Raw genomic sequence first — 27,389 nt, 5'->3', positions numbered from 1 at the left:
GAGTAGGATGTAGAAGAAACAAGATTGGCAATAAGTTGATCACTTTTGAAGCAGGGTATTTGTACGTGGGAGTTAATTATACCATTCTTTCTACTTTTGTATATGCTTGAAATTTTCCATAATAAAATACTTTTAATAGAGACAAAAACATTTATAAGATTTATTAATTTTTCTCAAGGGTATGACCTAACAATTACTACTCCTATATATCATTGTAAACAAGGCTTTAAAAATCACTTCCAAAACAACAAAGATTTACTGTATAGCACAGGGAACTATATTTAACATCTTGTAATAACCTATAATGGAAACAAATACAAAAAAATGAAAAAGTATATAACCGAATCACTTTGCTATATACCTGAAACTAACACAACATTGTAATCAACTTAAAAGAAAAAAACCACTTCCTAGAGTCACTGAAAGATCACTTGCAAGAACAATACAGAAAGTGATTACATTGTGGAGATTACAAATATATTTCTACAGAACAGTAGGGGAAAAAGAACTGTCCTAATGGTATATAAGCAGATACTTTTAACTGGGATATAACCCAGTGGCAGTGTCAAAGAATTCAAAAGAGCTAAATTTTAAACAAGTTAGATGAAAGTAAAAATTTGTTCCAGAGAGCTGTCACATGACTCAAAAGAGTGGCCCTATGATGGTGAAGATACATGTGAAGAGGGTAAAAACAATTATTTCATGACATGTGAGGGCAAGAAAGTAGTATTTATAAATTGATTATTTCTATAATACGTGATTTTAAGTCTGTGACGCTAAATTAATGAATTATGGAAAGAATGAAATAAAATTCCACAAGTGAAAAATACAATAAAATTAAGAACCTAACAACAGATTTAGCACAGCTGAAAAGAGAATATGCAAACTGGAAGATAAGTCCAAAGAAAATCACAGGATTGAAACACAGAGAACAAACAGGATGGTATACATAGAAAATAGTGTAAGAGACATATTAGATATGGTGAAAAAGTCTTAACATTCACATAACTGGAGTCCTACAAGAGAAGAGACAGAATGTGTCCAAAAAGACATTAAGCCACAGATTCAGGAGCTCTACAGTGCTCAGGTGGAATAAATACAAAGAAAACCACACCTAAGTCCACAGTAGAAAAACTACTTAAAACGGAAGACAAAATGGTCTATCAAAAAGAAAACAGAAGTCAGAAAACAAAAGAATGATACATTGAAAGTTCTGAAATAAAGTATCCACCAACTCTGACTTCTATGCAGAGTGAAACTATATCCTTCAAAATGAAGGCAAAATAAATTATCAAAAGAATTCATCAGACCCACACTTAAAGTAAGTTCTTCTGGTAGAAGAAATAATCCTAGATAGAAGCACAGGTATGCATGAAGGACACAATGGCAATAGAAAATATTAAAATGTAGGTAAAGCTAAATGAATAATTTTTGTTTAAAACATAAAGAATGTCTTTGGAGATTTAAAATATAGAGAGAATTAAAATGCACAACAATAGCACAAAAGGCCTGAGGGTGTTAAAAATGGATATATAAAGTAACTGCTTTCCAGAATTGATACAAGCAATAATTTACATCAGAATTTGATGATCCATGGATACATGCTGTAATCTCTAGAGCAACCATAAAAAGAATTATTCAAGAATGTATAACTAATAGGCTAATAGAGGGAAAATAATAGACATAACCAACTCATACTATTATAAATACCTCTGTAAGTGTATATGCTTCTTCAGCTGTGCACTCAGCTTGTGCTGTAGGATTACTTAATGCAAATATTATAGGCCTTTCATTGATATCAGCCATGGCTTTGATTACACCAGGAGTGAAAAGTCGGCCAGCTCCTGCAACTCCTGTAATAAAATAAGGGGGGGAGAAAAAAGGAACTTCATTACAGGTAAAACATAGCCTTCTCATCAATAGCATTTCTATAATAGGTTTAACACAACAAAAGCACAGGTAAAGATAAGACCTGTGCTTATCCCATTACAAAGATAAGATTTTGCATTGCTGAGATAATTCCAATCTTAAATCTGAAAAGAGAAACAATAAAATGTTAAAAATTTTCACTTAAATATTTATTGTCTACCCCAGATATAGTAAATTGTGGGCAATAAAAAAAGAGTGTAAGACTACCTCCATCACGTAGTTGTTGTCTAACACAGAGGTCCCCAACCCCAGGGCCACGGACTGGTACCAGTCTGTGGCCTGTTAGGAACCGGGCCGCACATCAGGAGGTAAGCGGAGCGAAGCTTCATCTGCATTTACAGCTGTTCCCCACTGCTCGCATTACCACCTGAGCTTTGCCTCCTGTCAGCATTATGGTGAGCTGTATAATTATTTCATTATATATTACAATGTAATATAATAGAAATAAAGTGCACAATAAATGTAATACGCTTGAATCATCCCAAAACCATCCCCCCTCCCTGGTCTGTGGAAAAATTATCTTCCATGAAACCGGTTCCTAGTGCTAAAAAGGTTGGGGACCACTGGTCTAACAGGCATAGAGCTTCAGCTTTTTTTATTCCCTTTAACTTTTATTTTGTATTGGAGTATAGCTGATTAACAATGTTGTGATAGTTTCAGGTGCACAGAGCTTCAGTTTTACAAGGTAAAAAGAGTTCTGGAGGTTGGTTGCACAACAATGTGAATGCACTTAACACTGCCTCACTGTACACTTATAAATGGTTATGGCAAATTTTATGTTATGTGTATTTTCCCACAATTTAAAAAATTGTTTTAATTAAAAACTTGCACCTCAAATGTTAACTTGTTAAACTCTGGTGTTCATTATAAAATAATAGGAGTTCAGAAGTGATAAAAGATCTTCTTGACTAAAGCAATCCACTTTCTTGATAGAGTTCAGTTTAATGACCTTTTAGTAAGCCCCTGCAATGTCTCAGACACTGTATTAGGCCATTAGGATATAAAAATGAGCATAATGCAGGCAGCTTATAGTTGAGAGAAAAAACAACAGAGTAAACAGACAATCAGAAAACCTGTAACAGGTGCTAAGCATGCAGTGCACAGGAGCACAGCATGAAGGAAGAATACGTAGCCCATGGTGGGAATCTGGGGATGACCAAGCAAGGCCTCGGCTGAGTGCTTACACAGTTCATCCAATAAGACTTACATTCAATAGTCAAAGAAATTTTAAATTCCATTTCGTAAACTGATATGTATTAGAGAAAAATACTGATCTGGAGACCAAAGTTTTAGTGCTTGCTTGGTCACTACTGGCTATATGAAATATTCACAAATCTTGGGCAAGTTGCTTAACATCTCTGTGCTTGTTTTTCTCATGTAAGAAAGGAACTTCTACTCAGTGTTTCCCCATGTGGAGGTATGTGGACATAGTCTTAGGAAACCATGAGTTCTAAAAGAATTAAACATTTTTTTCTTTTTGTTTCCTTGACCCTCCAGGGACTGAGTCAATGGACAGATTCTTAGGTTTCCATACTGAGTTTTGAGAGAGACACACTTGCAATCTTTAAGATAACTTCTCACTCTAAAAAATTATGAGTTCTAATCAGTGAAGAAGCTAATACAGGCATCCTTTTCCTAACCATAAAGACTGTTTGAGACTTAAAACAGTAAGTTTACTATTTAACATTCCACAGGGCTCCTCCAAGAAATTGGCAAAATTACAAGAAAAATTATAGATTCAAATCTTACAACTATATAGGAAATGAAATAGTCACTCTTTTACAAGACTTTTACATTTTCTGCTCTGAACTTAATGCCATGTTGCATAGTCTGATGTCAGCTATGCAACGCCTGACTCTTAAAACATACCAAAGGCTTACAGCTTTGTTGCCAATGAAAATCTTTGACTCTGCATACGATTTTCTTGGTCTGTCAAATAACCTTGGTCTTTTTCAGGTTTTGAGCCCACCAGTCATACCAACTCTAAAAGCAAAGCATGATCAATCACACAGCTTCTAGAAGTTAAAAGTACAAGCAACATCCATTAACAAAACTTTACACACTGTACCTAAAAGCTACCACATACAACACAGGGAACATAGCCAATATTTTATAATAACCATAAATAGAGTATAACCTTTAAAAATTGTGAATCACTACATTCACACCTGTCACTTATATGATATTGCACATCAGATATACTTCAATTTAAAAAAAGCTATCACAAAAAACATTATATATGCTGAAAGCTAGGTAAAATCTGTCATTTCATTTTGAGTAATCCTGCATGGAAGTTATGACTGGCATTACACAGGTAAGTAACAGAATGACTTGACAACAACTTTACTTACCAATTATAGCTGAAGGCTTAAGTATATTTACTGCATCTTCAAAAGTATCAGGTACGCTCTCTGGGGCTAAGTGAGCAAATGGTTCCTGATGACTGTCTATTGTAGCTTTCCGCCCCTGAATTTTTAGATAAAATACAGTTTTTTAGTAATGGCTTATTAAGGATTAATTGAAAAGACATCATTATAAGTCACATATTGTTTCTACAATAAGAATATCTTTTCATTTTCATGTACCTTTCTTTTTAACCCATATCTCCCAATTCTATCTTCATATTGCTCATAAACCCAAATATAAAACACAAATCAAATTCCATTATAACCAGAAACTTACTAATCCCTCTCAGAAACTCATTTACTCTGTGAAGTCCTCCTAAATCCAATAGGGCACAAAGGCCCACAATCCCTTATCTGGGCTAGCTGTGTTTTAAAATTCAGAATTTCATATTTTAGAACTGTCTTATGATAATATATCACAAATACCCTCGCAATGGGCACTCCACAACTGAACAGAACTTATGAACAGTCACACCAAGTACAAAAGGTGAAGATTAGAAATACCCTCTTTGGTCTTGCTACCAAAGTTAGTAGGTAAGTTCAGGTCTGTCAGATTTATGACCAAATGAATTTCAAGAAAAACTCAGGGATTTCAGAGTTTTTAGGATTTCAGAATTTCAGATAGACATCATGGACTTACACTACCAAAAGTTCAGAAACAAGAGGAAAGGGGAATTTTGGTTCAAGATAGCTGAATGAAGGAACATGCTTTCCTCACCAAATTCCAGGTCAAAAACTATAAAAATTAACTCCTTAGTAGTGTCACAAGGGCAGGAGATATACCACTGACACACTAGAACAATGAAGAATTTCTCAACAATGTAAAGCAGACAAAAACATGTGGAATGCAAAAACCAACCAGGCTGAGAAATCCTTATTTTGTTAAAAGAGAAGACCTCCCATACAAAGGTGACTTTTTTCATCAGAACTCCTGAATAACCCCAGGTAAAGACCAGCAGGGGCTGGGAAAAGTAGCACACCATCATCACTTGGTTGGGAAGTAATTAAACGAGTGAAATACAGCCTCAACAGATCCAAGTTCTCAGAACAGTGGTTTCACATGCCTGCTCCCAGGAAGACCACAGCTCTTCCATGAGAGCTTCAACAGGAAACTCTCAAAGTCTCAAAAAGGAGGGCAGTGTTTTGGGTCCTCAGGAGAGATACGAAGCCTAAAACTCATCTTAAAAGAAAAATATACCCTGAACTTGCAGATGCACAGGGTTTCTCACTTGTATTCATTCTAATCTTGACTCACAACAAATATGACAAAGAATCACAAAACATTTATGAAAACGAACATCACAAAAAGAAACACCAACATAATTGTGTACTAGTAAAAACAGATACACCCCCCAATAGCCTTCCAAGTACAATGTCTTGTAAACCTTGCATCTTACATACAAGCAAATATGGAAGTTACAGCTTTGGGAGGCGGCACAGTTGAATGATTAAGAGCATAAGATTCACAGTCAGGTTACCTGGGTGTGAATCCTACCTCCATCACTTATAAGGTGATGATCTTGGAAAAGTGAGCTGACCTTTTTAAACCTCTTTCCCTCATTTTGTAAAATTTCACTGAATTTTTGATAAGATCAAATGAGATTTTTTAAAAAAAGATTAAATGAGATAATACCTGTAAAGTCTTATCACAATGTCTGGTACATTTTAAAATACTTAAAAAATTATTTATAATTTAAGCATTCAAGATTTTTCATTCACATCCTTTAATTTTTCATTTCATTTTTTGTACCAATAGAATACTGGTACTAATTAAGAAAAGATTTCAGAACTGGAGCAAAGTACACTGACATAAGCTTGCCCAAAGGTGTAGATGACAAGTAACCTCTATATCAATATATATGGCAAAAATACAACAGCATTGTGTACTGGATAAGTTCAACTATGAGACAGTCTACCTACATTTCAATGTGTTACACAGTATAAGATATAAGGCATTTCTTAAGCTACTAAAAATGGCAACCAATGATAGGAAGGCAGGTAGGTCCAAAGGATACCAAGTTGATCTGGGATAAAACTCTTTATTATCCATCAATTGACCTTAGGAATGTGTGCCTTTTTCTGGGGAAAAGGTCCTTAGATTTCCATGAGATTGCTAGAGGACATTATGATCTCCAAAGGGTTAAAGAATTTCTGCTCAAATATCAGATGTCCTGCTAATGATTTAATTAGAAACTTCTGAGTTCCTATGAAAAACCACTAGGTTTTAGACGGGTCAAGAGTCAGAGGATAAAGCAAGAAAGAATAAGTCTGGTGCCAACACAGAGATTATGATTTGAATATGAAAAAAAACTAAACATATCACTATAACAACATTCTTTTGCTTCTCCAAATTTTAAATACCTTACCTTAAATAATAAACCAAATTTGTCAACCATCCAAATTTTCTTTTGTGCCTCTTCTTCTGAGAGGCCATTTTCCACCATAGCCATAACTATAAGATTTGCAATTCCAAGAGCAGCCTGTGCAACAAAACATAAATTTTAAAAATCAAGGACTAGAGTATGATGCAATACTAAATTACCTTATTTATGAGAATTATGTTATGAGGAATACTGGGTCTATTCTTCCCTTACAAAGCACACAAAGCTTGATTCTTTGTGATATTCTTTCCAAACATTTTGAATGACCTATTCACAACACTGATCTTGAGTTTGTACCCTCTATCTCAACAAAATTATAAGTTCATTATACCCCATTTTCCAATTCTAAAGGAGAGTGTTGGTTTTCAATCCTAAAAGCTTACAGGAACTTTACCTCTCCTGCTCCAAGAAATAAGATTCTGTGTTCTGAGATCGGTTTACCAATGACTTTTTGGGCTGCAAGCAGACCGGCTAGAGCAACTGCAGCTGTCCCTGTAAGACAAGTAAAACATTGTGAAGTAAAAAGTAGGCACATTAAACAAAATTTTACGTAGGAATCACAAACCTAAGGTTTTCTTTTGCTTTACCTTGAATATCATCATTGAAGGTACAGTATTTTTCTCGATATTTTCTCAAGAACCTGAATGCGTTATGATTTCCAAAGTCTTCAAACTGAATAAGTGTGTTCTGTCCATATCTAAAAACAGCAAAGCCCATAATAGTTGTGTTGAAAATACCACTTTTAAACAGCTTTCCTGTCTAATAGTCCTTATGATCACATTTTAAAATAATGTACAAAGTTAGTTCGTTTAAGGCCACCTGGCAATTTTCAGACTCTGTGAAAGACTAGAACTCAAAATGCAGAAAAATCTATTACTCATTCAGAAACATGTATGGGGTTCTTAAAATGAATGTAGCACTATGATGGACCTATGGGAAATTAGTCTGCATAAACTATTTCCAAGTGCCTAGGAGGGTGTCCAGCACATGTAAGCACAAGTAAATTCCTAAAAAGAAAGAGATTTTGTCTCTGAGTCTCAAAAAGTATATATTTGATATGTGAATTTTCATTACATTCACAGTTAAACAGCAACACAGGAAAGTATATATTAAATAAGAGGTTAAAGAATAATTGCTGTTTGAGTTGACTGGCATTCAGAAAAAGATATCAATCATCTTGGTGGGGTGGAGTAAGGGAAGGCTTGAAAAGGAGGTGGGACTTTATTTGGGTCCTGAAAGAACAACAAAAAGTAAAGCGGTAGAAAGAAAAACAAGGTGTATTTTGCTAACCCTGAATTTTCAACAGTCTGGCTATATATTTCAGGGTTTATATGAAAGTATAAGGGACAAGTTGGTTAAGGTAGGTTGGAGCCAGATAACGGAGAACGTTGAATGCAAAATTAGGGAATGGGGACTTTATTCCGTATCTGATCTAGAATCACCGAAGGCTAGAGAAGGGAAGAATTCATGTGAGACTCCCTTTAGGAAGGATAAACCTGCCAGTGATACACAGCATGTATCAACCTGGGGAGAGATGAGAAAGAAGGAAAAATGGCTAGGCAGCTATTATGAGAGGATGACAAGATGATCTGAAGCAGAAGCCACAGGAAGTGAAAGGGACAATTATGAGACATCAGAATGAACAAAAAGAAGCTGACGATGAGGACCACCTGGGAAGTGAGAGAAATGCTGTTAAAATGCCAAGGCAGCCTGGATGACTAAGAGATACTATCTGATTGTCCAAGGTGGGGAAGGGGAGGAGATGGCAATTTGGGGGAATATAAAAAATTTAGTTTTAGGTATGTCAACTTTGATTCTGAAAAGGAGTTAATTTTTTACTATCTTCCATGTACCAGTAATCTACAAGGTAGGGCAGGGCTAGATCATAAAGAGTTTGGACTTTACCCTATGGCAACAGGAAACCACTGATAGATTTCAAACAAAAGAATGATATAACGAAGTGCATGTTTTTAAAAGACTAATCTGGTGGTAAGGTGGAGAGGAAATGGAGAGAAGTTGGAGGAAGGTTTTAAAGAATCCAAAAGAGATGCGGATCTGCAGAAAGGCTGTGGCAATGGAAAAGAGGAGATATATTTCTGAGGCATTTAAGGGATAGTACCAACTGGATGTGAGGATTGAGTGAGACTATACGGGGTTGATGGAGGAGGAGAAAGAGTCAAAGATTAGACCAAGATCAAAGGTCTGGCGACAGGGTGCATGTTAATGTCTAGATGGAGGATTCTAAATGGCTAGACGGAGGATTCTAACTGTTGGAAATGCAAGCCTCAGGGAGGTGGGACTATGAGATGGGTATTCATGGACTTAGGAGTCACGTGCATAAAGGTCATAGCTTACAAGACTATGAGAAGAGAACTATGTATTCACCCACATTTAATAAGAGAGGAAGAAAAACCAGTGGAGATGACAAATGAAAGAAAAAAGGTGGGAGAAAGACCAAGTTAGGAAAGTCTTTTAGTGGTCAAGAGAAAACAATTTCAAGGATGTAGGAGTGGAAAACCTGGTCAGATGCTGCAAAGAGGAGGAGAGAGAAGAAGACCAAATGGTCAGCGAATTTAAAACACAAAAGCTGCACAAGAGTTTCACTGGAATGGTGGAGTTAGCCTGGATGCCAAGGGCTGAAAGAACTACACAGTGAGGGTATTTTAGGAGCAGTGAGTGCAGACTTCAAGATTTCAGTGTGCTCAAGATGTCAGATAACTCAGGAAGGCAAGGCAGAGGGTATCACCACACATCAGCACATCAAATCAGGCAGGAAAGAACCTAAGTTCTCCAAAATTTAATCTCCTTCTACCTATCTTCACAAAAGATAAAGGAAAACAAAACTGTGGCTCCTTTTTTTTTTTTTAAGAGATGCTTTCATATACTCAAACTTTTAAAAAATACCTGTCAGTAATGGCCTTCATAAACTCATCAATCAGATCATCATAACGTTGTGATCGATCTCTTTTCTGATATAAACCCATGTAAAATGGATCTTTTAAGAGTGCCTATAAAACAGAACAAACGTAAAAATAAAAGCATTCTGTTATAATAACCAGTTTAAACATATTCTATAAAACAAAAATTGTAAAATAAAGAAGTTAATAATTTTTAAAACTTTATTGCCCTTCTTCAAAAAACTTAATAGTATTAATTTACTATTATTTGCATAAATATTAAAAGGCGTTTAAGACAAAGGCTAATATCTAATCACAGAATTTTCTCTTCTTATATTTCTTCAAAAGAGGAATGTAGGACTTCCCTTGTGGTGCAGTGGTTAAGAATCCGCCTGCCAATGCAGGGGACACGGGTTCGAGCCCTGGGCCGGGAAGATCCCACATGCTGCGGAGCAACTAAGCCCGTGTGCCGCAACTACTGAGCTTGTGCTCTAGAGCCCGCGAGCCACAACTACTGAAGCCCACGTGCCTAGAGCCCGTGCTCCGCAACAGGAGAAGCTACCGCAATGAGAAGCCCGTGCACCACAACGAAGAGTAGCCCCCGCTTGCCGCAACTAGAGAAAGACTGCGCGCAGCAACGAAGACCCAAGGCAGTCATAAATAAATAAATTTTTTTTTAAAAAGAGGAATGTAATAAAGCAGTTTTTTTTTTTTAATATGGGAGAAGGGTCAAAGGGGGAAAATGAGTTTACTCACTGGATTATCAGTTCCTACATCAATACACACAGGCAGGCATCTATCAGGCCGTATTCCAGCACAAGCTGTATACAAACAAAGTTTTCCTACTGGAATTGCCATTCCATAGACACCCAGATCTCCAAGACCCAGAATTCTCTCTCCATCAGTCACCACAACAGCCTTAATTACAAATAAAATAAAGTAAAATAAATTATAAGTTGTCCAAAATGGAGCACTTAAGAAATACATTCATAAAAAGATTCTCTTCATCACAAAATAGCACGTATTAGATTATTCCATTCACATGAACATGTAAATCTACAGAGAGAGAAGTGCATTAGTGGTTGTCTAGGGCTGAGGGGGGAGTAACACTAATGGGTACAGGGCTGTTCCGGCAGGGTGGGGATGAGGGAGCTGTGATGAAAATGTTCTCAATGACGATGGCTGCACAACTCCGTGAATATACTACAAATTACTGAATTTACATTTTAAGCCAGTGAATTGCATTGTATGTGAATTTTATCTCAGAAAAGCTACTGTTAAAACAAAAAACCTCAAAAAAAAGATTCTCTTCACATACTTTCACTCTCACTTTTAAAAATAAAATTGTTTCTTAACTAACTTTCAAAGTTAACCAGCCAAGAATACTTAAAATTCTAGGGTTTCTAGAATCTAGATGTAAAGAGGAGAATTAACTAGATTTGATTTCCCTGTGTCTTTGGTTTAGGAGTAGAATGCTTCTGACTAGAGGATCAACTTGAATATGTTCACAATGACTAAAAAGGGGAGAGGGGAACTTCTCGTAAAGATTAACCCTAAGAGAAAAAAAGAGTTTAGAAATAACATGTTACTCCAAATAATAACTGAAGGCAAACAAGAAAAACCTTAGCAATGGAGAAAAAAATCTAGAATAAAAAATACACCTACAAGGTTTTAAGAGGATACTATGAATTTAATTATCTGACCAAATTTTTTTTAGGTTATTAGAACAAATGATAATTCATCAAAGATTATTTTGGTGAGGAAGACGCGCAGTAAAGGCAAGTAAGATTACTGCCTGTAATAAACACTAAAGCCTACCAAAAGATCTTAAATAAGTCATTCGTTTTTGTTTTATGAAAGACAGCCAGATTGACAGCTGTTTATATTTGCTAAATTTGAAATGCTAAGAGTTTTATATTTGCTTAAGGATCTAAATCTATCTTAGATTTAGAAGAAAAAAGACATAATGAATCCTCCCCATTGCCCACCAGAATAAAAGTTTTTATGGCATTTTAATGTATTTTCTTTACCTAGAATAATATTAACTGAAAAAGTAAAGGAATATAGAGAAGGCAGGAGATACCAGTGGTACTGAAGTGACCAGGCTCACCTTACTAGGTCCAGCTGCTTTCCCAGGGCAAACTCTATACCAGTAACCCATTTTATAATTACTATCATGATTTCCTCAGAGCACTAAATCTACATGTATGCAAGTACAAAATAAATCAGAGCAACAATGAAAAAGAACTGTTCTTGAAAATTTTACCTTGTAAGAGGGAACTTACATAGAAAGAGAAAACATTGTGAAAGGAAGGTTGTGCTATTAGTACCTTAACATGATTTTCTGGCCAGTTATCCACAATTGATCTAACATGACCTCTGTCTGAGATTGAAATAAATAATCCCCTGCAACAGAACAAAAACACTTTTGCATTTCACAACAGTTTTTGTTTTTTTCTAAGTTTTTGTTCATAATTGGAATATTTAGATATTTTAATAAAACATCAAGACACTGTCATTTCCAAGCAGATTTACCTATGTCACACAGGTTTATTTTCAAATATTTTCAACCACTTCAAACTGTAATTGCATTGTTCACATAGTAGCTGCAACAAAGATTATTATTAAATGATGTGATCATTTTTACCCAAGAAGAAATGTATCCACATCTCCTATTCAAATAAACTCAATATACCTCCAGTAAAAAGCAATAGGAAGACAACCCACCAATGCAGGAAAGCACGATAAGGCTAAGTAAACTATTGTTAAAAGTCACTGAAACTGAAAATTTGAAATCTGAAGGAGCAGGAAGGGAGAGAAGAAAACTATAGTAATTTCACATAAAAAATACATCCTTGAAGCATCAGGAAAGAGTGAAAAGTTGCTTTAAACACTGTATATTGTTATCAAATTGAGATAATCCAGATTTCAAAAAAGGAAGAGAGGAAGGCAGGAAGAGAGACAGAAAAAAGAAATATACGTTCTAGAAAACAGGCCAAGTAAAGGCGAGGGCCAATGGGCTCCCAGTACCTTCAAACTGATTCTTAACGTTCTCACTGATATCTTTTTTAAAAAATTTATTTTATTGAAGTATAGTTGATTTACAATGTTGTGTTAATTTCTACTGTACAGTACAGTGATTCAGTTATACATACATATATACATTCTTTTTCATATTCTTTTCCATTATGGTTTATCACAGGCTATTGAATATAGTGCCCTGTGCTATACAGTAGGACCTTGTTGCTTATCCATTCTTCTCATCGACATCTTAACTTTGGCATTACTAGTCCAGCTTAAATCAGTTTAAACAGTTTCTCAACCAGAGCTTCATAGTAGAATCATCTGATGAGCTTTTTAAAATGCCAGGGTTCTACCCCCAGAGATTCTGATTTAACTAGCCTGGACTTAAACAACCAAGACCTACTGACCATCTTCTATGTAAAAAACAAAACAAACAAAAAACCACTGCCACTGCACAAATGTTACACAGTATCTGCCCTCACCCAAAAGCTCTTTATGTTTCATGTGAGTTCTCAACTTTGGGTGCACATCAAAATCACACCAGGAGATTTTATGAAACAGCAACACCTGGGCCCAACTCTAGACTAACTGAATCAGAATCTCTGTGGTTGGGGCCCAGGCATCAATACCTTTTTGTTTTCCTTTGTCCTTTAATCTGGATTGGGAAATACTATTATAAGTGAAAATGAAACTATAAAAGAGCTGAACAGCTGGGTTATACCACAGAAGTGCTTAGACACATTAATTGATGGCAGCACATAGGACAGAACAGACAGTGTTCTCAAAGTGTCTTCCGGGGAATACCTGCAACACCATCACCGACGGTGTTCATTACAATCCGGACCTCCAGACCTTTCTCTTTTTCATCAGAATCTTGGGAATAGGAAGGAGAGGAAAGTTGGCAAGGATCAACATTTTAAGTAAGCCTCACAGATGTTTCATACGCACATTAAAGTTTGAAAGCCACTAGACTAGATGAGAGGAGACTGAAGATAAATGCTATCACACAGTGTTTGAATTTCTACATTTGTATCAATATGTAAGCAGGACATGGGAAATACATAAGGATTGTGGAAAATGATTACAGGTTAGAGGAACAGACAAGAAAACTCAAATTAAGTAGAAATAGCATTTATACAATGCTTATAAGTTTACAAAAAACTGTCACATCAGTTTCTTCATCTGACCTTCTCAGCAGCTCTTTGAAAGATACTGGTATTCCTACCTTATGATAAACAGATTTGGAGGAATAAAGTAACTTATTCAAAGACTTGAGCCAATGCTCATTCCAGTACCCTTTCCACTTAAAATATTTGGAGGTGCTTGAACTATCTGAAAGTAAAATTTGTGTAAATTCATAAAAAAGGACAAACAATAGAAATAAAGCTGATAAAAAATGAGAATCTATCTCTTAATTGGCCAGATTGTCAAAAACTTTTATGATTATTCTGCAGAATATGCCACCAAAATTAAGAATACTGTGGGGTTTTTTTTTTTGGTACAAAAATGCACATTTCCTCTAACAATCATAAATACTTAAAGAAGGTTAGGAATAAATGATAGTATTTCCACAAAATAAAAGATATGACATGTTATATTTTTATTAATCCCTTTTGGTCCAAATTAAGTTTTTGTGAGGTGGGAAATGTGGTTGGATAAGACTGCAACACATAAAATAGAAATGTAACAGGGGCTATGAAGTGACGTTTTTTTCTACACGATAGTCATTTGCAAATATATTTTTAAAAATAAGCCTTACCTAGGTCTTCTAAAGATGTGTCCATACTGGGAGCAGGCAAGACCAACTGTTGGTGTATATACAATTGGCATTAGACTTTCGATATCATCTTGCAGTATTCTGTAAAACAACTTCTCATTTCTTTCTTGTATTCCCATTATATAGATGTATCTGAAATTAAGCACAGCAAATAATGTCTACATCAGCCAGCATTAGACTAAAGACTTTGGCCTTTGAAGTCAAATCTAAACATCTAAAATTGAGGACTCCCTCCCCCGGAAAACAAAACCCTACATTATCATTACATAATACCCAGGACTAAAAATCAAGAAAAATAAAAATGTGCTTAAATGGTAGATGGTGATGATGAAAAGAACAATAACAGAAGCAGCAGGTAACATTTATTGAGCTCTTACCGTGAGTCAGGCTCTGTATCAGGCACTGGAAATGCGAAAATTACCATGAGGCCCCACCCTCAAGGACTTACTCTTCAAGGTGACTGACACGTAAATAAGGAAATAAAATAAAGTGGCATTCATTCAAATATTTACAGAATACTATGTGCCAGGTACTATTCTGAACTCCAGGGATGTAAGAAATGCCCCTGTCCTCATGGAGTGAGTTTGTTTGTTTGTTTATTTATTTACCCATCCATCCATCCATCCATCTATCCACAGCACATAGCATGCAGGATCTTAGTTCCCTGACAGGGATCAAACCCATGCCCCCGTGCAGTGGAAGCGAGGAATCCTAACCACTGGACCACCAGGGAATTTCCCTCATGGAGTTTATAATCCAGGAGGCTTATAGGCATTTTAAGTTCTATACAGGGCACATAGGTAGCACAAAAGGAGGCAATGGTCAATTCATATAAATATACAAATAACAGCTTTTAAAGAATAAAGTTTAGAAAACAGGGAGATGTTGGCCTGAAAAACCAGTAATCACACTGAATTAAATATGTCTAAAACAGACTCATTGTCTTTCCCCCACATTTGTTTCTCCTCTGTTATCATCTGATCTAATGGGAATCCATCCAGAGTCCATTCTTGATTTCTTCTTCTCCCACCTTCCCCCACCCCAACCTAATAAATCAATATGTCCCACAGAGACTATCTGTGAAATATCTTTCAAATATTTATTTCCTCCCTCCATCCCCACCCAGCCCAAGCCACCGTCACTTCTCACCTGGGCTACCTCAAGAAGCTTTTTTTTTCAAACCTTATTAACACTACAGGCATCAAAGCAACAGCCTTTATTTTATTTTATTTTTTAAATTTAGGATTAAAGCTTCTATGTTTATTTGTTTAGTAAACAAACCATTAAGCTAAAAACTAGAGAATAAGTAACCAAAGATTCAAAGAGCACAGAGGTGTTGTTGAAAAAAATTAAAAATAAAGATAGTAAAGTTAGTTTTTTTTTTACATTGGAGTACAGATGTTTTACAATGTTGTAGTCTCCATTCTCACAATTTTGTTCCCCTGCTCCAAGCCTATTCTTCTCTTAAAAACATACCTCTGATCATTTCTCTTCTCCCTGAATGGCTTCCAAATGCCAGTTTAATAGGCTTAAGCTCCTAAAATAGTTAACTAGACCTCAATGACTACTTTCCAGCCTCATCTTCATACTGAATTACTTCACTTCCTCAAACGCACAACTCTGACCTTGGAGTTGCAGCATACGATCACACACCCTTTGCCTGGAACACCCTCTGTCCAGGCACAGTCCTCTACTCGGGCTCTCCATGTGCAGCTCAGCTGGCACACTCTCTGGGGTCCTTTTCTGTCATTCCCTGCCCCCCACCACACATATATACACGTTAGATTTTCCTGTCTTCAGGTCCCATTAACACTCTCCTCCCTCTTCTGTAACTCTCACGCCACTACTTGACTTTGTCTTCCCTCCATGGTAACATGAGTTCGAGACTATATATATGCCCCATAATGTAAAGAAACCACCCTCACTAGTCACCAATATCCAATAATCCCCTATATTTTATAAACCCAATAAATATTTTTAGTTCTACAGTCAGACTGATCCCTCTACCAGAATACCCTGCCCTTCTTTCTCATTTTGCCTGCTCCTTGTAACATATTGTTTCAAATTCAGCTCAGGCACCACTTCCTCCAGGAAGTGATTCCCCAAGCTCCAGTGGTGCTCCTCTTCATGTCTTCAGAATGTACTCTACAGGTCCCTTTTTCTCACTGTGCTATACAATGACAGTCATAGTATAGCTATCTATTGATGAGCTCCTAGAAGGCAGGCTGTGAGTTACTGCGGTAGTCATACATTCTAATTTGCCCGGGAGAGTTTCAGTTACTTCTTTTTTACTCCCCAAAGTGTCTGAGATTGGATGATATATTACATGGCCACCCTATCTATCACCCAGTTTATATCCTCAGTGGCTAGCAATGGCACACACACAGTAGGTGATCAATAAAAGTTATTGAATAGAATGGGTGCAAATTAGGTGATAGCCTCTGCTTCTAACATTCCATTCAAACCTGAAATGCTCTGTGATTTTAACCATAAAATACTGATTTCTGCTAAATTTTACAATAGTGAAAATAAGTGAAGGAAACAATCATTATCAACCAACTGACTAAAACAAAAGTTTAATTATGAGACTGTGTATTTCTCATGCCATAATAATCATAATACTCCCAATTTTTCTGATCAGAACACCAATAAAAAAACTAAACATCTAATCAACTCTTACTTTTCCAAAGGGCCATTCAACTTTTTCACATTTCTGTGGAATCGTAAGGCTTGAATATCTTGTGTCTCTATTTTGGGAGGTAGAAGTCCTTGAAGACCAAGCATTTGTCGTTCCTGTAATGTAAATGCCATCCCCTAAAAAGGAAAAAATAAAAGGATTAAAAATGATTACTTACAGGGGTAGCAATGGTGCATCCTATCAAACATAATTTAAACATAAACTTAAAAAGATCAACAAGATATCATTTTTGCCCAGACATTCATAAATTTATAAGATTGATCATATCTAGTACTGGGGAGGGTACGGTAAAAGAATTACTCTCACATACCATTGCTGGAATATAAACTGGTTTAGGCTTTTTGAAAGCCAATTTCAAAGTACTGTTAGATTTTTTTTTAATGCACATACTTTATTATTTTTTTAACTGAAGTATAGTTGACTTACAATATTAGTTTCAGGTGTACAACATAGTGTTTCAATGTTTTTATAGATTAAACTCCATTTAAAATTATTATAAAATAATGACTATATTTCCCTGTGCCATACAATATATCCTTGTAGCTTATTTATTTTACAGAAAGCAGTTTATACCTCTTAATCCTCTACCCCTATCTTGCCCCTCTCCCCTTGCCTCTCCTCTCCTCCTAACCACTAGTTTGTTCTCTATATCTGTAAATCTGTTTCTGTTTTGTCATATCCATTCACTTGTTTTGTTTTTTAGATTCCATATATAAGTGACATCACACAGTATTTGTCTTTGTCTGACTTATTTCACTAAGCATAGTACTCCAGGTCCATCCATATTGTTGCAAATGGCAGAATTTCATTCTTCTTTATGGCTGAATGATATTCCATTGTTTGTACATATATCTTCTTTATCCATTCATCTTTTGATGGACACTTAGGTCGCTTCCATATCTTGAATGCACATAAAGCAATTCTACTTCTAATTAGTTATCCTAGAGGTATATTCATATATAAAGACGCATATATAAAGAGATTAGTTGTAGCATTGATTCCAGTTCTCTTGCCTATTTACAAACTAACTGAAAGTCCATCAATTATGGAAGAGTTATCAACCTACAGTATTTCCATACAAACACTTAAACATGTATCTCTAAGTGTGTAGCGGAAAGATCTCCCAGATACACAGGAAAAAAAGTCAAGTTGAAAATCAAAACAAATTCACTGTTAATTATTATGTTTAGAAAACCCCCATAAAGTACATATTATATACAGATGTATGCATACATTAAAAATGAAATCAACAGAATACAGTTTGAAAGAACACAAACCAAATTAAGAGGCTACCGTGACTAGAAAGGAGTGAGGCTGAACAGAGGGAGGGGGAAGGAAGAATGATACTTAAGAAAAATTAACCTATGTAATAAATTCTTTTTCAGTTTCTGGTATTCAGCTATGGGTTAAATTTTTTTTTTTTTTTTTTTCAGTACGCGGGCCTCTCACTGTTGTGGCCTCTCCCGTTGCGGAGCACGGGCTCCGGACGTGCAGGCTCAGTGGCCATGGCTCACGGGCCTAGCCGCTCCGCAGCATGTGGGATCTTCCCGGACCGGGGCACGAACCCGTGTCCCCTGCATCGGCAGGCGGACTCTCAACCACTGCGCCACCAGGGAAGCCTGGGTTAAATTTTTTTTTTTAATCAAAGTGATGTCAGTAAAAATGCCGGAGAAAGGACTTCTAAAAATCTTTTCCTCCATAAAAGCAACAAGAACCCTGGCCAAATGATCAGAATTCTGGAAATTAACCAAAGCTTTCAGCAATTGGAGAGCATTTATTCAAGAAAAACTGCTGAATTTCAGTAAGAACCGCAAACTTCATGGCATTTTAACTTGCCTTGTTCCTATTCTCCCCTCCCCAGCTCCACAGTAACCTGGAAAACACAATCACTGTGAAACAATCACTTTGAAAATCAGAGCCTGGCAGTCACTGGAGAAGGCAGGAGGATTTGGAGATTCTTCTAAAGCCCCATATCCAGGAAACTGTTATTATTTGACCTGGAAGACCCTATCTGCAAGGCTGACTTGATTTGACCTGACTTGGAGCTCAGGCAGTGTGAACAGCCCTTCCCGCCAGAAGAGTCTGTTGAAAACAATCAGAGGCAATTATTTAACATAGCAGCTCCCCAAGGCAGTAGATAACAGCTGGGGCAAGCAACAGGCTAACCAAAAAGCTGAAAAGGAGAAGCTGAGAAACGAGAGGTCCATGGGGAACTTTGAAATGCTGAGACATAGTCCTGAGAAGCTAGAAGGTCATATGCACAGCTGTACGCATGTCCAGGAAAGACTTGAGAAAGCCCTAAGCTCCCACCTCTGGCTAACCTTGAGGCTCTGTGTAAGCAGGAAGTGAAGGCTGATGCTAGCTGTAAACTGCCTAGCTGAGTCCTGAAGGCACACCCCAGCAGGTACACAAAGCCCCCTGGCAAAGAATGGGAGATTTAATGGTTCTAGGTATTTAAGTTTCTGTTTAATCATTGGCTGATCACTAAGTTAACAAAGCAGAGATTTCAGTAGGCATATATAACAAGAAAAAAGAATTAGCTCAGAAATGACTGGGAGGAATGAATATCTGGTTTCCAGGGCAGCCACATTATTTTAAAAGCCCAGTTTTCAACCAAAAATCATAAGGCAAGCAAAAAACAAACAAACAACAACAGCAACAAAACACATAAAATCTGACTCATATACAGGAAAAAAGGGCAGTTAATTGAAATTGCCCCTGGGGAAGCCCAAACATTGTACTTACTAGACAAAGACTTTAAATTAGTTATTCTAGGGGAGGGATAAATTGGGAATTTGGGATTAACACACTACTATATATAAAATAGATAAGCAACAAGGACCTACTGTACAGCACAGGGAACTATATTCAATATCTTGTAATAATCTATAATGGAAAAGAATCTGAAAAAGAATATACTTTTCTGTATACCTGAAACATTGTAAATCAACTATACTTCAATTAAAAAAATGAAAAAAATTAGTTATTTTAAATATATCAAAAAAACTAAAAAAACACCATTGTCTAATGAACTAAAAGAGAAGTATGAGAATGACATCCTACTAAATAGAGAATACTGATAAACAGAGACACTAAAAAAGGAACTAAACAGAAATTCTGGAATTGAAACTACAACAACTGAAATAAAAAATTCACTAAAGGGGCTCAACAAGCAGACTTGAGCGGTGGAAGAAAAAAACCATCAGATTTAAAGATGGGTCAACTGAGATAATCCAGTCTGAGAAATAGAAAGGAAAAATAAGGAATAAATGTGAACAGACCTGAGAGATCAGCAAGAGTACCAACACGTACATAAAAGGAGGCCCAGAGGTGAGGAGAGAAAAGGCTAAAGAATATTTGAAAAAATAATGGCTAAAAACCTCCCAAATTTGATGAGAAGCATTAATCCACACATCCAAGAAGCTCAATAGCTCCAATCAAGAAAAACTCAAAGAACTCTACCCCTAGACACATCATATTCAAACTGTCAAAAGCCAAAGACAAGAGAAATCTGAAAGCAAAGAGAAGTGACTCATCACGTGCAGGGGATCCTCAAAAAGAGTAACAGCTGATTTCTTATCAGAAACCATGGAGGCCATAGACAATGCTGAAAGAAAAATAACCTGTTAACCAAGAATTTCTAAATCCTACAAATCCATCCTTCAAAAATGGAGAAATCAAGACATTCCAGATAAACAAAAACAGAGAATTCATTGCTAACAGACCCGTCTCACAAGAAATACTAAAGGGAGTCCTTCAGGCCTAAATTAAAGACATTAGACAATAACTCAAATCCACACAAAGATATAAAGAACATGGATAAAATGACTACATAATATAAAAGACAGTATAAATGTACTTTTTGCTGTGTTTGTAGGTCTTTTTTTCTCCTACCCAATTTAAAAGACAATTATATAAAGCAGTAATTATAAATCTGTGTTGACAGTTATGCAATGTATAAAACATAATTTCTACTTTGTAATTTGTATGATGAAGCAGCACAAAAGAAGGAGATGGACCTCTACAGCAGCAAAATTTTGGTGTACTGTTTAAATTAAATTGGTATCAAACTGAACTAGACTGTTTTAAAAATGGTAATTGCAATCCCCAGGGCAAACCACTAAGAAAATAACTCAGAAATAGGCAGGAAAAGAAAAGACAAGGGAATTTAAATGGCATCATAGAAAATTTAATACAAATGAAGGGAACAATGGAGGAAAGAGGAACAAAAAGCACATAGACATTTTAAAACAAATAGCAAAATAGCAGACATAAATTATACCTTATTAGTTATTACACTAATGTAGATGGATTAAACTCTATAATTAAAAGGATTGGTAGAATGGATAAAAAAACATGATCCAATCATATGCTGACTACAACAGACACACTTTGATTCAAAGATACAAATAGGTGGAAAGTTTCAAAGATACAAATAGGTGGAAAGTAAAAGAATGGAAAAAGATACACCATGTCAATAGTAACCAAAAGAGAGCTGGAGTAGCTATGTTAGTAACAGACAAAATAGACTTTGAAACAAACATGTTACTAGAGGAGGGCATTTTGCTGAAAGCATCAATCCATTAAGAAGATACAACAATTATAAACATATTTTGTTAGATAACAAAATACATGAAGCAAAAACTGACAGAATTAGGGAGTAAGACAATTCAACAAGCTGAAAATTTCAATATCTCATTTTCCATAATGGAGAAAACAACTAGACAGAAAATCAACACAGAAAAAGAAGACTTGAACAACACCATAAAGCAACTAGACCTAGCAGACACTCCCCTCAAAAGAAGCAGGATACACAGTCTTTTCAAGTGCACAAGGAATATTCCCCAGGACAGACCATTCATCAGGCCATAAAACAAGTCTCAATAAATTTAAAAGGATTTAAGTCACCCAAAGTATGATCTTCAACCTCAATGCAATGAGATTAGAAATTAATAATGGGGGACTTCCCTGGTGGCGCAGTGGTTAAGAATCCAACGCAGAGGACACTGGTTCGAGTCCTGGTCCGGGAAGATCCCACATGCCACGGAGCAACTAAGCCCGTGCGCCACAACTACTGAGCCTGCGCTCTAGAGCCCACGAGCCACAACTACTGAGCCCACACGCCACAACTACTGAAGCCCACGTGCCTAGAGCCCGTGCTCCGCAACAAGAGAAGCCACCGCAATGAGAAGCCTGCACACCATGACGAAGAGTAGCCCTCACTCGCCGCAACTAGAGAAAGCCCACGCATGGCGACGAAGACCCAATGCAGCCATAAAAAAATAAATAAATTAAATAAAATTTTAAAAAATTAAAAATAAAAGAAATTAATAATGGACATTTGGGGAATTCACACATACTTTGATCTTAAACAACACATTCCTAAAAACCAATTGGTCAGAGAAGAAAGCACAGGGAAATTAGAAGATACTTCCAGATGAATTAAAACACACATACCAAAACTTATAAGATACAGTGAAAATAATGCTAAGGGTAATTTGTAGCTGTAAATGTAGCTTAAAAAAGCAGAACGATCTCAAATCAATTGCCTAACCTTCCATCTTAAGAAACTAGGGGGGAAAAGGAACAAACTAAACCTGAAGCAAGAAGGAAGGAAATAATAAGATTACAGTGAAAATAAATAAATAAAATAGAAAAAAACAATTGGAAAAATTAAAAGATTAAACCAAAAGTTGGTTCTTTGTAAAGACCTACAAAATTGATGAACTTTTACAATGAAAAAAGGGGGAGAAGACTCAAATCACTAAATCCTTTGTGCCTCATGTTGCTCCTTATAAGATTTTAACTAAGGCTGGAAAATATAAAGGGGTTAAAACCCCTGTATTTTTATATAGTTTTAAATGAACTGTGCAGTTCATTTAAAAGTGCTTTACCTATCCTATTGCCAAAGATAAATGAGTAGCTACCCATGGTTTCACTGCCTATCTCCTATTTAGATTTAAGAGACACTCAAAAGTGTTTTATTTATAATGTACAGTAGAAATTAAAATGATTATTAAAGAAATAATTTTATGTATTAAGTATTTATGTTAATAGTTGATAAAATTCTTAAATTTGTTGGCCTGGTGTAAGTGAAGACAACATAGTTTAAAATAGATGTCTTGATTAGCTCTTTAACGGTCAGCATAAACAACCTTCCTCTCACCTGCCCGTCTCCTACTCTTTTCTGTCTTCCAATGCCACTTGTTCCACCAAACCTCTTTTGCTCATCTAAGCAACCGCAATGCCCTCCCAATTTACATAGAAGGGTACCTCCCTCTGAAACAGAGTGGGACCCTATGGTCCTTGCCCACCCTCATGTCCTCAGCCTACCTTTTGTCTGTGGAAAGACTTCAGCCAGAGAATAAGTTTAATCAGAGAAGTGAGGAAATGCAGAAACAATGGAAAACAGTCAAAGGAGACCAAATAATAATAGTTTAGTCATTAAGCATAGTCAAGGCCCTTTAGTCCCTCCTTAAGGGCTACAGATAACATTCTGAGCTGTATCCTGGGAGCTGTCTTATAGATACTGAAACCCTCACCAGTTGGAAGAAGTTAACTATGTGATGACCAGGCTGTAGCCATGATATAAGCTGCCACAATTGCAAGAACTGGCCTCAAAGAAATGAGAACAAATCGACCCTGGAACTGAAGATTAACTGTACCCAAAACAATCAAGATGACACTGGTCAGACCACCAGTGACCAATGTCAAGATGACTGTCAGAGCTGGCTGTGCTGCTTCTGCACGTAGGCGCCTCCCTCAAGTACCTAAAACAATCAAGGTGACACTGGTCGGACCACCAGTGTCCAATGTCAAGATGACTGTCAGAGCTGGCTGTGCTGCTTCTGCACGTAGGCACCTCCCTCAACCTATGAAAAGCTCTTGCCCACTGGTTGTCAGGGGCGTGTATGCCTTTGGACGGGCATCTGCCCTCCCTCCTCGTCGCTGGCATCCAAAATAAAGCAAACTTAGCTTTCCACCAATCTTGCCTCTTTAATGGCTTTTGAGCAGCGAGCAGCTGGACCCTACTTTTGGTTACACTTCGGCTGATCTTGAGCTATTTTCCTTTAGACACATGCCATTTCTACACGTAAGTCAAAATTGATAAAAATCCCTTAACGAGACTCTTCAGTGTGCAGGTAAGCATACTACAGGGAGAAATAAAAGGCCCCTTCTATTTCTTTCCCTCCAAGTGCAGTTAGAATAATCCATCAGGGATTAGGAAATTACCAAACATTTATAAAAAATGACAATATGACTAAATGGGATAAATCTAAATATACGGCATCTGGCCAACAGTTCTGGCCAATATGCTATTCTTGGGTTTTTGTATTGTTTTGCTTTTGAGCTAGAAATAGGAAATAAACTCAATCCTTCTTGGGTGGTAGAAACTGTGAGGGTGAAATTTGGGAGGTATAAAGCAGCCATAATTGTTGCAATGTGGAGAAAAGAGAAAAGTTCATGCACTTCTGAATAGTTTTAGTATAAAGCTATAGAATACAAAAATTTCATACTTTATTAGTCTAAAATATATCAAACCTTTACCAGGAAGAGAGAAAATGTGTGTTAGTATTAATGTTACTAACCTTGTTTGTTCTTGGGTTCAACATAAGTGGCTTGCCTTTCTCTTTTATGTGCAAATGACGACATGCCAGACTACAAGGAGTGGCAACTATTTTAAACCTGGACAACATCGTTTCTCTCACCTGGGAAAAACAAAGCAAATAAAGATGATGAGAAACATATTATAGAACTGCATGTATATCAGGGATCAGTTTTCAAAAGCAGATTTAGAAAGCTTCACTTCTCACAAGTGAAAAAATTTTTTCAAAATACATTTATGTTGGCAGAACCTTCAAGATGGCAGAGGAGTAAGACGTGGAAATCACCTTCCTCCCCACAAATACATCAGAAATACATCTACATGTGGAACAACTCCTACAGAACACCTACTGAACGCTGGCAGAAGACCTCAGACTTCCCCAAAGGCAAGAAACTCCCCACGTACCTGGGTAGGGCAAAAGAAAAAATGAAAAACAGAGACAAAAGAATAGGGACGGGACCTGCATCTCCAGGAGGGAGCTGTGGAGGAGGAAAAGTTTCTACACACTAGGAAGCCCCTTCACTGGCGGAGACGGGCAGTGGGTGGGGGGGAAGCTTGGGAGCCACGGAGGAGAGTGCAGCAACAGGGGTACAGAGGGCAAAGTGGAGAGATTCCTGCATGGAGGATTGGTGCCGCCCAGCACTCACCAGCCTGAGAGGCTTGTCTGCTCACCCGTTGGGGCAGGTGGGGGCTGGGAGCTGAGGCTCGGGGTTGGCGGCGTGATCACAGCCTGAAGGGGGCTAGTGAGCCACAGCTAGCTGGGAGGGGAGTCCAGGAAAAAGTCTGGAACTGCCTAAGAGGCAAGAGACCATTGTTTCTGGGTGCAAGAGGAGAGGGGATTCAGAGCACCGCCTAAACGAGCTCCAGAGACGGGCACGAGCTGCAGCTATCAGCGCAGACACCAGAGATGGGCATGAAATGCTAAGGCTGCTACTGCAGCCACCAAGAAGCCTGTGTGCAAGCACAGGTCACTATCCACACCTCCCCTCCCGGGAGCCTGTGCAGCCTACCACAGCCAGGGTCCCATGGTCCAGGGACATCTTCCCTGGGAGAACACACAGCATGCCTCAGGCTGTTGCAATGTCACTCTGGCCTCTGCTGTTGCAGGCTCGCCCCGCATTCCGTACCCCTCCCTCCGCCCAGCCTGAGTGAGCCAGAGCCCCCTAATCAGCTGCTCCTTTAACCGCATCCAGTCTGGGCGGGGAACAGACGCCCTCAGGCGACCTACATGCAGAGGCGGGTCCAAACCCAAAGGTGAACACCGGGAGATGTGCGAACAAAGAAGAGAAAGGGAAATTTCTCCCAGCAGCCTCAGGAGCAGCGGATTAAATCTCCACCATCAACTTGATGTACCCTGCATCTGTGGAAGATCTGAATAGACAACAAACCATCCCAAAATTGAGGCGGTGGACTTTGGGAGCAACTGTAGACTTGGGGTTTGCTTTCTGCATCTAATTTGTTTCTGGTTTTATGTTTATCTTAGTTTAGTATTTAGAGCTTATTATCATTGGTAGATTTGTTTATGGATTTGATTGCTCTCTTCCTTTTTTTAAAAAAAAAATATATCTTCCTTTTTCTTGTTTTGTGAGTGTGTATGTGTATGCTTCTTAGTGTGATTTTGTCTGTATAGCTTTGCTTTTACCATCTGTCCTAGGGTTGTGTCTGTCCTTTTTTTTTTGTATAGTTTTTAGCGCTTGTTACCACTGGTGGATTTGTTTTTCGGTTTGGTTGTTCTTTCTTTCTTTTTCTTACTACTTTTTAATTTTTTTTATTTTTAATAATATTCTTTTATTTTAATAACTTTATTTTATTTTATTCTTTTTCTCCCTTTTCTTCTGAGCCAAGTGGCTGACAGGGTCTTGGTGCTCCAGCAGGGTGTCAGGCCTGAGCCTCTGACATGGGAGAGCCGAGTTCAGGACACTGTACCACCAGAGACTTCCCAGCTCCACGTAATATCAAATGGCAAAAGCTACCCCAGAGATCTCCATCTCAACGCTAAGACCCAGCTTCACTCAACAACCAGCAAGCTACAGTGCTGGACATCCTGTGCCAAACGGCTAGCAAGACAGGAACACAACCCCACCCATTAGCAGAGAGGCTGCCTAAAATCATAATAAGTTCACAGACACCCCAAAACACACCACCAGACGCGGTCCTGCCCACCAGAAAGACAAGATCCAGTCTCATTCACCAGAACACAGGCATTAGTCCCCTCCACCAGGAAGCCTACATAACCCACTGAACCAACCTCTTACCCACTGGGGGCAGACACCAAAAACAATGGGAACTACGAACCTGCAGCCTGAGAAAAGGAGACCCCAAACACAGTAAGTTAAACAAAATGAGAAGACAGAGAAAGACACAGCAGATGAAGGAGCAAGGTAAAAAATGAGAAGACAGAGAAACACACAGCAGATGAAGGAGCAAGGTAAAAACCCACCAGACCAAACAAATGAAGAGGAAATAGGCAGCCTACCTGAAAAAGTATTCAGAGTAATGATAGTAACGATGATCCAAAATCTTAGAAATAGAATAGAGAAAATACAAGACAGGTTTAGAAGGACCTAGAAGAACTAAAGAGCAAACAAACAATGATGAACAACATAATAAATGAAATTAAAAATTCCCTAGAAGGAATCAATAGCAGAATAACCGAGGCAGAAGAACGGATA

The 27,389-nt window shown here is 37.4% G+C and overlaps 1 protein-coding gene across 1 annotated transcript in view; it reads right to left on the bottom strand.

The window, feature by feature from the left end:
• Nucleotides 1-27,389, bottom strand: part of ME2 (malic enzyme 2) — a 55,754-nt gene that overhangs the window by 16,013 nt on the left and 12,352 nt on the right. The window contains exons 2-12 of the mRNA XM_007104539.4: nt 24,701-24,820; nt 17,094-17,227; nt 14,396-14,545; nt 11,943-12,018; nt 10,369-10,530; nt 9,620-9,723; nt 7,303-7,412; nt 7,110-7,207; nt 6,701-6,814; nt 4,281-4,395; nt 1,711-1,853 (exon numbers count right to left, since the gene is read on the bottom strand). Coding sequence (XP_007104601.1) covers nt 1,711-1,853; nt 4,281-4,395; nt 6,701-6,814; nt 7,110-7,207; nt 7,303-7,412; nt 9,620-9,723; nt 10,369-10,530; nt 11,943-12,018; nt 14,396-14,545; nt 17,094-17,227; nt 24,701-24,808 — 1,314 coding nt within the window. The 5' untranslated portion in view covers nt 24,809-24,820. The remainder of the gene's footprint in view (nt 1-1,710; nt 1,854-4,280; nt 4,396-6,700; nt 6,815-7,109; nt 7,208-7,302; nt 7,413-9,619; nt 9,724-10,368; nt 10,531-11,942; nt 12,019-14,395; nt 14,546-17,093; nt 17,228-24,700; nt 24,821-27,389) is intronic.

The sequence above is a fragment of the Physeter macrocephalus genome, chromosome 19, assembly GCF_002837175.3.
Source record: "Physeter macrocephalus isolate SW-GA chromosome 19, ASM283717v5, whole genome shotgun sequence".
NCBI classification, from domain to species: Eukaryota; Metazoa; Chordata; class Mammalia; order Artiodactyla; family Physeteridae; genus Physeter; species Physeter macrocephalus.
Note: the sequence above shows the minus strand (reverse complement) of the source record. Positions and strands in the feature narration are given on the sequence as shown.